We start from the raw sequence: 12,350 nt of genomic DNA, 5'->3' as shown, positions 1-12,350 counted from the left end.
AAACATAGACATTTCTAATTTTGATGAATTCCAGTTTGTGTATTTTTTTTGTTGACTCTGCTTTTGATGTCGTATCCAAGAGATCACTGCCAAATCCAATGCCTGAAGCTTCTGGTTTGTTTTCTTCTGAGTTTTAGAGTTTTAAATTTTAGGTTTAGGTCTTTAAACCCTATTTGGGATAGCTTTTGTGTATGGTGGTGGGCAAGGGTCGCGCTTCATTCTTTTGCGTGTGGATTTCCAGTTTCCCTATGAGCAGTTGTTGAAAAGGCTGTCTTTTCTCCTTTGAATGGTCTTGGGACCCTTGTTGAAAATAACTTGACCATGTATGTGGGAATTTATTTCTGGGATCTCTAGTTCATTGTTCTGTATGTCCTTACACCAATACCACACTGTTTTGATTACTGTAAATTTAGAGTAAGTTTGAAATTGGGAAGTCAGTGTCCTCCAGTTATGTTCTTTTTCAAGGCTATTCAGAGACCTATGAAATTTCATATGAATTTTAGGATGGACTTTGAAATCAGATGGTCTTGAGTTTGCTTTTCCTCATATTAGTTATATTGTTTTGGGACAAGCCTCTCAAACTATTTAAGTCTCATTTTCGGAGTCTGTGAAGTGGGGATTATAACAAAATTTACCCCATGGAGGACCTGTGATTATTAAATGAGAGAACCCATGTAAAATACATAACTGTGGCAGAGTCAGTACTTAACTATTCTTGCCTTTATTATTGTTTCAGAGAATAGAGGTAGACATACTCAGAAAGGTCCTTTCCAGCTTAATGTGACTGTGATTTTAAACACCTGAGCATAGTAGCAGTAATAATAATATTTAGTACATTGTTGCTTTAAAATTTTTCAAAAAAATTTTTGGAGGCATGACTTATATATCATAAAATTCACTGACTGTAGCTGTTCAGTTTGATGCAGTCATCACCATAATTCAGACTTAGAATGTTTCCAACACCTCAAAACATTCCCTAGTTTCTGTTTGTTGTTAATCTCCACTCCCCACTCTAACTGCAAGTCCTAGCATCCACTAATCTGCTTTCTGCCTCTGTAGTTTTATGTTTTTATGTAACTTCATACAATTGGGATATCTGGCTTCTTTTACTTATAATTTTTTTGAGGTTCTTCCATGTTGCATTTCCTTTTAGGAGTATATCACATTTGTTTATCCATCTGCCTGTTGATGGACATTTGGATTCTTTTCAGTGTTTGGCTATTATTCATAATAATAATGTTGCTATCAATATACTTCTTCTTATACACGATCTCATTTACTCCTTATAGTAATCATATGAAGTAGGTACCACTATTATTCCCATTGTGTAGGAGGAGAGCATTGAGGTATATAGAATTTAAATATAACTTACCAAAGATACATAGCTGGAATTTTTTCTTCCTTTTTTTCCCCCCTCGACTGTGCTGAGAGGCATGCGGAATCTTAGTTACCTGACCAGGGATTGAAGCTATAGTCTCAGTATTGGAAGCATAGAGTCCTAACCATTGGGCCATCTGGGAATTCCCAAAAGCCGGAGTTTGAATTCAAACCCAGGCAGTCTGACTTTAAAACACATTCACTTAGGCCAGTGGTCTTGAAATTCTCTTGAACCATCTAAAAGGATTAAAAATTTTTCACTCCTAAAATTTTGAAAAAATTGTTTGCCACTTTGTCCATTTATAAGTTGACATCTTAACACTTCTGTCTAGATGGCTGCAAAGGATGTATTTTCTGGCATAATATATTGCATGTGTGCTTTAAATATATAGTTGACAAAATCTTGGAACTGATGATTTTATTTATGGAAAATGTCTGCATTTAAATCTATGGCAAATCAAACCTTAATATCAGTCATTTAGCCAAATGAGTCTGCATCAGTGGGAACATTCTAAGCCCCAATGATTTTTGAAATAAACTCTTAAAATAGTACTAACATTTACTGAGCAATTTATTTATCAGGCACTGCTCTAGTGAATTTGCATTGTCATTTTATCCTGATAACTATGAAGTAGACATTATCTTTATTCCGGATTTGGCATTAAGTTAAATCACCTGCTCAAGGACGTACCTTGTGGCCGAGCCATGATTTCCCTTCCAGCAGTCGAGCTGTGAACCCCACCAGCACAGTAGGTCCAGAGACTGCACTCCTGTCCCTTCACCGCCACACTGTGCTATCTTATAAAACTTACTTTGCTATCTTATAAAATTCACTTTTAAACTAGGAACCTGACTGTAATTTGCTGATGTAAGGGGTGAGGATATAAGAATATTTAAAATCTGGAAAATTTCTCTTCATAAGAAAAAGTGGCTCTAATGAAGTGTTTAAATGTCCTAACAGTAGTGAAGTCTAATTTATGCATGAGCTTGAGATCCCTGTAGGATGGCCAAGTGGCCATTTCTGGCAGACATTTGGATTTCATGGGAAAGTCTAAGCTAGTGATGGAGATGTGGAAATTATAATCGTAGAGATGGTAGTGATAGTGATTAAATTGGGAATGGACAAGATTGGCCAGTGTCTTAGCTTGGACTGCTAAAACAAAATACCGTAGATTGTGTGACTTAATAACAACTTTATTTTTCACATTTCCAGAGACAGGGCAGTTTCAGATTAAGGTGCCAGATAGTTTGGTTCCTGGTGAGATCCTTTTGGTTTGCAGACAGCTGCTTTCTTGCTGTATCCTCACATGGTACAGAGAGAGAGCACTCTCTTTTATTCCTTCTTAGAAGAGCATTAACCCCTTTCCTAAGGGCTCTACCCTCATGACCTAATTACCTCCTAAAGGCCCTATCTTCAGTTACCATCAAGTCAGAGATTAGGACTTAAACATGAATTTTGAAGAGACACACACATTCAGTATAGTCCATCGCACCCAGGGACAGCATCATGAACAGTGCTAGGGAACGTAATAGAGCCTAGTTAGCATATTTGGTGGACATTCATTTATTTAGTCAACTGATGTTTAAAGGTTTTGTATTGGGGGGGGTGTTTTTATATGAGAGAGACTGGAGTATGCTTATGAACAAAAGCAGATAGCATATTATAAAGTAGAGACATTACTTTACCAACAAAGGTCCGTCTAGTCAAAACTATGGTTTTTCCAGTAGTCATGTATGGATGTGAGAGTTGGACTGTGAAGAAAGCTGAGCGCGGAAGAATTGATGCTTTTGAACTGTGGTGTTGGAGAAGACTCTTGAGAGTCCCTTGGACTGCAAGGAGATCCAACCAGTCCATTCTGAAGGAGATCAGCCCTGGGATTTCTTTGGAAGGAATGATGCTAAAGCTGAAACTCCAGTCCTTTGGCCACTTCATGCGAAGAGTTGACTCATTGGAAAAGACTCCGATGCTGGGAGGGGTTGGGGGCAGGAGGAGAAGGGGACGACAGAGGATGAGATGGCTGGATGGCATCACCGACTTAATGGGCGTGAGTTTGAGTGAACTCCGGGAGTTGGTGATGGACAGGGAGGCCTGGCGTGCTGCGATTCATGGGGTTGCAAAGAGTCGGACACGACTGAGCGACTGAACTGACTGAGAGTGATAATATAGGTCAAAAAAGGAGTTAAGGGACTTTGCTACTGTGTCAGTAGCAGTGGTTTTGAATCTGCCTTGCACTGCCGGGGACGTGGATTCAGTTCCTGGTCAGGGAACTAAGACCCCACATTCCACAGAGCAACTGAGCCTGTGCTGCAACTAAGACCTGATGCAGCCAAATATTCAAAAAAAATAATAGTTAAATGATAGTGATAGAACAAGGTAAGGGTAGAGTCTTCAGACTAGTCTTTAACCTTCGTACACAAAAACATTCCAGGAAGATTGTGGGCTTGTATATTTTTAAACAAATCAATATGCAGAACTTTGCCTTCAACAAATGCTGTTCTTAAGAATGGATGTTGCTGTTGAATGTAAGAGCTATAACTCTAAAACTCTTAGAAGAAAACTGAAGGGGAAAGCTTTATATGTTGGATTTGATAATGATCTTTTAAAGGATATGACACCAAGGGCACAGTTAGCAAAAGGAAAAATAGGCAAATTGGACTTCATTAAAATTAAAAAGTTCTGTGTTCAAAGAATACTGTCAACAAGGTAAAAGGCAACTCACAAAATGGGAGAAGATACTTGCAAATCACATGCCTGGTAAGGGATTAATAATTAGAATATGTAGAAAACTCCTAAACTCAACAACAGCAACGAATAACCTGTATCAAAAAATAGGCAAAGGACTTGAATAGACATTTCTCCCAAAGAGGATGTAAAATGGCTAATAAGTACGTGAAAAGATGCTCAGCATCATTAATGATAAGGGAAATGCAAATCAAAACCACAGTGAGATACCACTTCACACCCATTAGAATGGCTGTTCAGTTCAGTTCAGTTGAGTCGCGTCCGACTTTTGTGACCCCATGGACTGTAACCCGCCAGGCTCCTCCGTCCATGGGATTCTCCAGGCAAGAATACTGGAGTGGGTTGCCATTTCCTTCTCCAGAATGGCTGTTACTAAAATACAAAAAAAACAGAGTAGTAAGTGTTGGTGAGGATGTGGATGAACTGGAACTTGTATCATTCTGCTAGGGTTGCCATAACAAAATACCAGACTAGGTGGCTTAAACAACGGAAAATTATTTTCCTGCAGTTTGGAGACTGACGTCTAAGATCAGGGCATGAGTAGGGTTAGGTTTTGGTGGGGCCTCTCTCCTTGACTTGCAGATGGCCCTCTCCTGGCCATGTCCTCACATTAGCTTTTCCCTGTCCTGTGCATGCATTTTTTGGTGTCTCTTCCACTGACACCAGTCCTGTTGAATTGGGGCCCCACCCTTGTGGCCTCTGTCAACCTTAATTACCTCCTCAAAGGCCACGTCTCCAAATACAGTCACATTGGGAGTTAGGGCTTGAAGCTGTGGGGGGCACAATTCAGTCCATAACAGAACCATTTGCGCACTGTTGGTGGGAAGGTAAAATGATGTAGCTGCTGTGGAAAACAGTATGGTGGTTCCTTGAAAATTAAAACTAGAATTGCCATATGATCCACCAGTTCTACTTGTGAGTGTATATATCTCCAGAAGAACTGATCTCAGATATTTGTATGTGCATGCTTATTGTTAGGAGAAGGCAATGGCACCCCACTCCAGTACTCTTGCCTGGAAAATCCCATGGATGGAGGAGCCTGGTAGGCTGCAGTCCATGGGGTCGCTAAGAGTCAGACACGACTGAGCGACTTCACTTTCACGCATTGGAGGAGGAAATGGCAACCCACTCCAGTGTTCTTGCCTGGAGAATCCCAGGGACGGCGGGGCCTGGTGGGTTGCCGTCTATGGGGTCGCACAGAGTCGAACACGACTGAAGCGACTTAGCAGCAGCAGCAGCAGCAGCTCATTGTTAACATTATCCAAAAGATGGGAGAGTCCAAATATCAGTGGATAAGTAGGTAAAATATAATATGTGTACACTGGAATTATTATTATTCAGCCTTAAAAAGAAATGAAATTCCGATACATGCTATAATATGTATGAACCTTGAAGACATTATGCCAGGTGAGAAAAGCCAGTCATGAAAGAAGAAATACTGTTTAATTCCACTAGAATTAAGAGGTACTTAGAGTAGTCAAAACTATATAGACAAAGTGGAATGGTGGTTGCCAAGGACTGGGTTAAGAGAGAAGTGGGGAGTTACTGTTTAATGGGTACAGAGTTTTGGTTTTACAAGATGAAAAAAGCTTGGATGGATGGGGATAAAAGTTGCAAAACACCATAAATGTACTTAATCCCTCTTAACTGTAAAATGGTAAACTTAAATGTATTTCACAATTTTAAGAATAATTTTTTTAAAATAGGTTTTTATTGATTCTTCATTTCCACCTCCCCTTAATGGGGATTCTCTGGTAGCTCAGTTGGTAAAGAATCCACCTGCAATGCAGGAGACCCTGGTTTGATTCCTGGGTTGGGAATATTCCCTGGAGGAGGGAAAGGCTACCCACTCCAATATTCTGGCCTGGAGAATTCCACGGACTATATAGTCCATGGGGTCGAAAAGAGTCAGACACAACTGAGTGACTTTCACTTTGCTTTCTTACTAATGCTTCTCTCATTTTACCAAAAAGTCACCTTTTCATTTGATATCTAAGTGAAATACACTACCCTAGGGAGGATCCCCTTTCGGACACCAAACAGCATTTATGTCATCGCCCAATGAAGAATATTTGGGTTGTTCTCTCTCTTTTTTTTAAAGCTATTGTGAGTAAAGTTGTTGTGAACGTTTTTCTACCGGTCTTTTGTTTTCGTGTATCTTAAGCAGATACTTAGAAGTTCAATTGCTGGGTCATAAGTAGTATTTCTCAGACCAGTTTCTAAATTGGTTGTACCATTTTGCCGTCTTTTGAGTAGTGTATGAGTTCTGATTGCTGGAAATCCTTGTATATTTGATTTTGGAAGTCTTTTTAATTTTAGCTGTTCTAGTGGGTGTGTATCGGTGGTTTTAATCTGTTTTCTTAATGACTAATAATAGAGAGCATTTGTCAGACATGTGTTACAAATATTTACTCCCTGTTCTGTAGTTTACCTATTCATTTTTCAGTGTCTTTTGAAGAACAGATTTTAACTTTTATATTTTCTTTATGATTAATGCTTTCTGGTTCCTTTATAGAAGTCTTTGCTGATACCATCTCAGTGGTTGTTGTTGTTGTTTTTTTGCTTGGCCATTTGGCTTTTAACATCTTTGTTCCTCAATCAGGGATTGACCTTGGGCTAGCTACCTCAGTGAAAGTGCCAAGTCTTAACCATTGGACTGCCAGGGAATTCCCTATGTTTTCTTTTAGAAGCATTATAGTTTAGCTTCTACATTTATGTAGATCCACTTTCAATTTTAACTTTTGAATGTGGTATGATGGTAGGCAAAGCATGGTTCTGGAGAGGAAGCCTGAAAAACCACTATCACAGTTGAGGAGCAGTCTTTTCAAGGCCCTATAACTGAAACGAATACGTTTAATTTTTTTTTTTTTAATGAGAATTTGGAGGGGATAGGGGGCAAGGGTGCTTCCAGCAGCCACTAATTCTAGCTCCAAAAGAGCACATTAAAGTTGCTGCTGTTTAAAAACTCATAGTTGGATCTTAGTTGGGTAGATGCTCCCACCAATTCCTGCCTGTCGTGACCCCTTGATGCTATAGCTGAGTGTCCTGTTTGCCCCAAAGCATTTACTTTGGAAAAATTAGAGTGCTTAAAGCAGAAACAGGCCTGCTGTAGACCACAGCTAAAACTAATGGAATGGGACCCCCAGTTCTGCTTTGTTGGCGTTTGGAACTTAGGTCATGATTTAAGAGGGATGGCCCCAGGTTTTGATATTATGCTGCTAGAGGTCGATTTCTTGGACCTGTGCAGGATGGACTCGAATCAAAGTGTTTGCCAAGAATTTTTTATTGATCATGAATCAAAGGCAGAGGAAGCTCGAAAAGAGTCATCTGACATCATGGTTTCTAACCTTAAAGGCTGCTGACCTACAATGGGGAGGCTTTCCCAAACCCACTGGTTGGTTTCCAAGAAACCAGAGTCCTTCTTTATGTTCTGGAGGAGTGTGCTTATAAAGCTGAAAGTTAAAGGAATCCATGAGAAGGGCGTCACTGGATTGTAGTCCATAGCTTAACGTGATGCTTGTTGTCTATCAGAGAATGACCTCTGTTCAACCACTCTTCATATGGAGTTACTTTTCACTTCAACCGTCAAAACTCTCATTTGCCTATTTACTACCACCACCAAGATCAGAACCTGCAGACAAGGCCTGCTACCTCCACTGCCTAGATCCTACCCCCAGTAGATGCAGCACAGCAATAAGCAGAAGGGGCCCTGTAGTGAGTAAAACTAGGCTGTAAGTCCAGGTGAACTCATGTGTCTTGCCTGAGTATGCTTGTGACATTCTAAATTTTTTCACATATGTATTGCCTTGGAAACGTCTAACTTCTCACAGTATTTTCCCTGCAACTTCTCCCTTATCTGTGAGTCTATAGTCTGCTTTTTTAGTTTTATTAGCAGTGCCTGCCACTTTTCCCCCCAGAGTTCTGTTAGGTAAAACAGAGGAAAGTACCTTGCATCAGTCCTTTAGCCTCTCCCCCATACAGGACAGAACATTACTAGAACAGAAGTACATAGTTATTTACAAATCACTTTTCCCTTTGGTTTAGGGGAGGGAGCTGGGAAAGTGGGCTGCCACTGCTTCAAGACAAAAACCACTGCCATGCTGGGGAGAGGGGTGGGTCAGGGATCACCCAAAACTTTCTGATTATTTTGAGGATGACTTTTTCTTCATTGAGCATTCATTTGGTCATCGTAAAGCTTTGACTTTTCTAAATGCTGGACAAAGTTGGTTCAGACTGCTTATTTTTTAATGTTTCTGTGGAGGAAGAAGGCTTTGGAATTTCATAGTGTGCTATTTTTGCTGACGTGGGTTGTGTTTTCACTCTCTTGATAGGGTACTCTGATGCAGAAAAGTTTTCAGTTTTGATCAAGTCTACTTTATCTGTTTTTTCTTTTGTTGTCATGGTAAGAGACCTTTGCCAAATCCAAGGTTATAAAAGTTTGCCTCCTTTTGGGAATTCCCTGGTGGTCCAGTGATCAGGACTTGGCTCTTCACTGCCTGGGCCAGGGTTCAGATGAGGAACTGGTATGCCACAGGCTGTGCCGTGTGACCAAAAAAAAGTTTGCCTCTTTCGGTAGCTGGAGTGCAGGTCTTATGAGGACTTCTTAGTCATAGGTTACGTGCTCATCTTCAGAGCAATCGCTGTGGTAATAGACTACTGATTGGCCAGGCTGAATAGTGTAGGATCAGCCACGTGGACTGAGGGTAGTAAATAAACATGGTAAGGTGCTGTTTCCAAAAAGCATATAGAATGGGTGCTGGAAAATTTAATAAATGTTTTATGAAGCATTCTTAGTACTTTGAGAGATAGATGGTGCCCTTTTAAAAATTTAAAATGTGTTTTTGTTGCTGTAAATTAATATATAAACGTATAAAAGTGACTTCTAAAAATATTCTTGCAGATGTGGTCCCTGATAAGTCAAACAGGAGGAAATTGGTTTAGTCTTTACTTCATGTACCCACATACTCATTTATTCTGGTTTGTTTTGTACAGGTACTGCTATAACCAGAGTTTGGTAGCAAAAGGATCTACTTATCGGGCCCTCTTGACATAGAAAGAGATGTGGGGGGATTCTCGATCTGCTAACAGAACAGGACCTTTTCGGTAAGTCTTAAAATTTGAATATCGAAATGTCTGTTATAACAGTGTAGATACTGTATAACATTTATGGCCTACTATAAAGAGGGATATTTTCTTTGTGTAGAAATAGCTTTGAATTTTTTTTCTGATTTTTAAAAATAGAAACTACTTAAAATTTTTCTAGTCATTTCTAGAGTGATCGTCAGAGTGAATACCTAGCATGCCAAGTATTTTGTGTATTAGCATTTTTAAAATATTAACAAAAAATCCCCCAGTTTTAAAAAATATTTTTTATCTTTTTTAGCAAAGTAATACGCAACTAATAAGGAAAGCTAGTAAAAATGTATGTAAGTGTTTATAAATGAATGTGAATGTTTCATTAAGTGCAGTAATTTATGTCTAGAATCCAGAGCTCTGTCTTTCCTATGACACATTGTATTTCAGCCACCAGAAATAGTTGTGAGGAAGAAAAATTATTTACTTAATGCAGTTTCCTAAGCTGCATTACAATTTTAGGGGTTACTGGATACAAAGATAAGTAGAGAATGTGGTACCATTCATAGTTGTAAATGAATTATATTATAGATTTGTAGGAGAATGAATTACATTCTTTATATACAATAAAATTATATAAAATATTGAATTTATAATTCAATAAAGTGAATTATATAATTGATTTGATAAGTGGAGAAGGTGGTACCATAGTTGTAAATGAATTATATCATAGATTTATAGGGAGTGAATTTTTTATAGCCAGTGTAATAAACACTGATGATGATATTTTAAAAACTTTTGCATTGTGTTTGCAGTTAATGAAATGCTATAGGAATGTGACTTACGGCTGTAGTTTGTGTATGGCAAAGAAATCTTACTTTTAAAGTTATACATTAAAAAATATTTATGCTCCAGGGAATTCCCTGGCAGTCCAATGGTTAGAACTCCATGCTCTCACTGCCAAGGGGCCTGAGTTCAGTCTTTGGTTGGGAAACTAAAATCCCACAAGCCTCTGCAGCATGGCCAAAAAAAAAATTTATGCTCCAATTGAAACTTTTGTTACAAGTAAGTTTTCTTTTGGACTGGCAGTCTGCAGATCTTCCAGTGCAAATTCAACAGTTATTTTATTATTCTGAAGTTTGGGGTTCCCATGGAAAATTTAGTTAGAAAAGTAAGTTTAAAAGTAAATCCATGTAACACTTAGTAAAGCTAATTTCATGAATAAAGGGATCTTTACTTTCTGCTTAGCAATCTTTAAAGCAGTGGTAGTGATGCTGGTTCAGAGAAGGCAATGGCAATCCACTCCAGTACTCTTGCCTGGAAAATCCCATGGATGGAGGAGCCTGGTAGGCTGAAGTCCATGGGATTACTAAGAGTCGGACACGACTGAGCGACTTCACTTTCACTTTTCACTTTCATGCATTGGAGGAGGAAATGGCACCCCACTCCAGTGTTCTTGCCTGGAGAATCCCAGGGACGGGGGAGCCTGGTGGGCTGCCGTCTGTGGGGTTGCACAGAGTTGGACACGACTGAAGCGACTTAGCAGCAGCAGTGATGCTGGTTATGTTTTTCCTTTAAAAAAATTAAGGTCTGGATCAATGGTCAACAGGCTGCAGCTTGTTTTTGTTTGACTGGAACATAGCCCTGATCATTCGTTTACAAATTGTTTATAGTTGCTTTCATGTTGCAGGGGCAGAGTTGAATAGTTGTGACAGAAACTGTAAAGCCTAATGTAATTACTGTCTGACTCTTCATGGAAGAAATTTGCAGATCCCTAGTCTAGATTAGTGCGTTTGTACTTTAATGTTTAAAAATCTATTCTTTTACTTATATTTATGGATAATTGTTTTCTGCATAAGGCCTTATGCTCTGTTTACACTGAGCCTTCAGAGCTAAAGAAATAACTTCAGCTCTATTGCATCACTGAAAAATTTTTTTCAGAACATTTTTTTCTTTGAATCTATTATATAAAATTGTATTTCCCCACCTTAATTTTAGTTTAAATATAGTCATTACATGCCATTTTTTAAGGTCTTTGACCAGAGAGAGGCATAGTTTATATAGCATAACTTTTGGGAGGGGACTAATTTGGTGAAAAAAGGTATTTTGCAGGAAAATGATTTTGTATTTATTTTAACAACTTGTCTTAAAAATTTGGTTGAAAATGATTTTCATAGTCACTGCTGTTTCATAACTGGTAGAACTGTTTCTTGAATAGTCTACATAAAATACAGTTCTGAGAACCCTAGTATAGTGATTACTGTAGATGTATTTGATTTCAGTTTTATCTGGTAAGGTAATCCTTAGGGTAATATTGAAAGACAGTGTTGTATGTGTTTTGGTCAGAGAACATGTAGGTTTAGATAGCTCAGCACTCAGCCCATGAATGTCTGCTTAAGCTTAAGTCTTCTACAAGCTAGCTATTGGGGTCTGGTGACACTAGAACTAGTGGTAGTGTCTTAATCTTAGCATTAAGTTGTATTATTTATGAAGCACATTTAAACTTGCTTCTCTTATGATGAACCCCATACACATAAATAATGTTAATATTTTTGTGTTAATGAAGCTAATGGAAGTTATGTTCTGAAAATCTATTAAATATGTATCATTCTACTGTTTGGGTTACTATTGTTAAATTTCTGTTACTCCAGGAAAGGGTTTGGCATTGCTCTTGAACTGAGTGACCCAGGAGCAGTTGTCTGTTGAGTCTTTCTATAGCAGTGTAGTCTGAGTTCAGAAGGGTCATGTAATAGAACCTATATTTTCTGAGAGGAGAGAACTGAGTGGAACTTGATCTCTTAATACTTTTGTTTTGCTGCTGAATAGCAGGTAACCACTCAGATCGTTTTATGTTTCCCTTTTTTATGCCCTCCTCTCCCTTTCCAGCTCAAGATCCTAGGTACTTAATTGCCTATTTAAATTCCCTGTCTTTTACCAAAGTCAAAACATATAAAATGGTCTGGTGCTAGGTAGTGTGAAAGATAGGGCCAGTTCTCATTTAGAACTCAGTTCTCTTGAGTTCTGTAAACTGAGAATGTGAATTTAATACTATGTTTTAAAATATATTACCATGAAAAATTAGATGAGGCATTAGAATCTAAAAAATCAGCTTCTTCATTTGGGACCTGGGGATAAAGCATGAAAGCCTAATGCTCTC

At 38.6% G+C, this 12,350-nt stretch overlaps 1 protein-coding gene across 2 annotated transcripts in view; it reads left to right on the top strand.

Annotated features, from left to right (window-relative positions):
- Window positions 1-12,350, top strand: part of RBM6 (RNA binding motif protein 6) — an 89,739-nt gene that overhangs the window by 5,790 nt on the left and 71,599 nt on the right. For both annotated transcript variants that reach the window (XM_070359901.1, XM_070359902.1), the window contains one exon: window positions 9,113-9,223. In XM_070359901.1, the coding sequence (XP_070216002.1) occupies window positions 9,180-9,223 (44 nt within the window). In that variant the 5' untranslated portion in view covers window positions 9,113-9,179. The remainder of the gene's footprint in view (window positions 1-9,112; window positions 9,224-12,350) is intronic.

Source organism: Bos mutus, chromosome 22 (genome assembly GCF_027580195.1).
Source record: "Bos mutus isolate GX-2022 chromosome 22, NWIPB_WYAK_1.1, whole genome shotgun sequence".
In the NCBI taxonomy this organism is placed as follows: domain Eukaryota; kingdom Metazoa; phylum Chordata; class Mammalia; order Artiodactyla; family Bovidae; genus Bos; species Bos mutus.
This window is presented reverse-complemented; position numbering and strand designations above follow the sequence as displayed.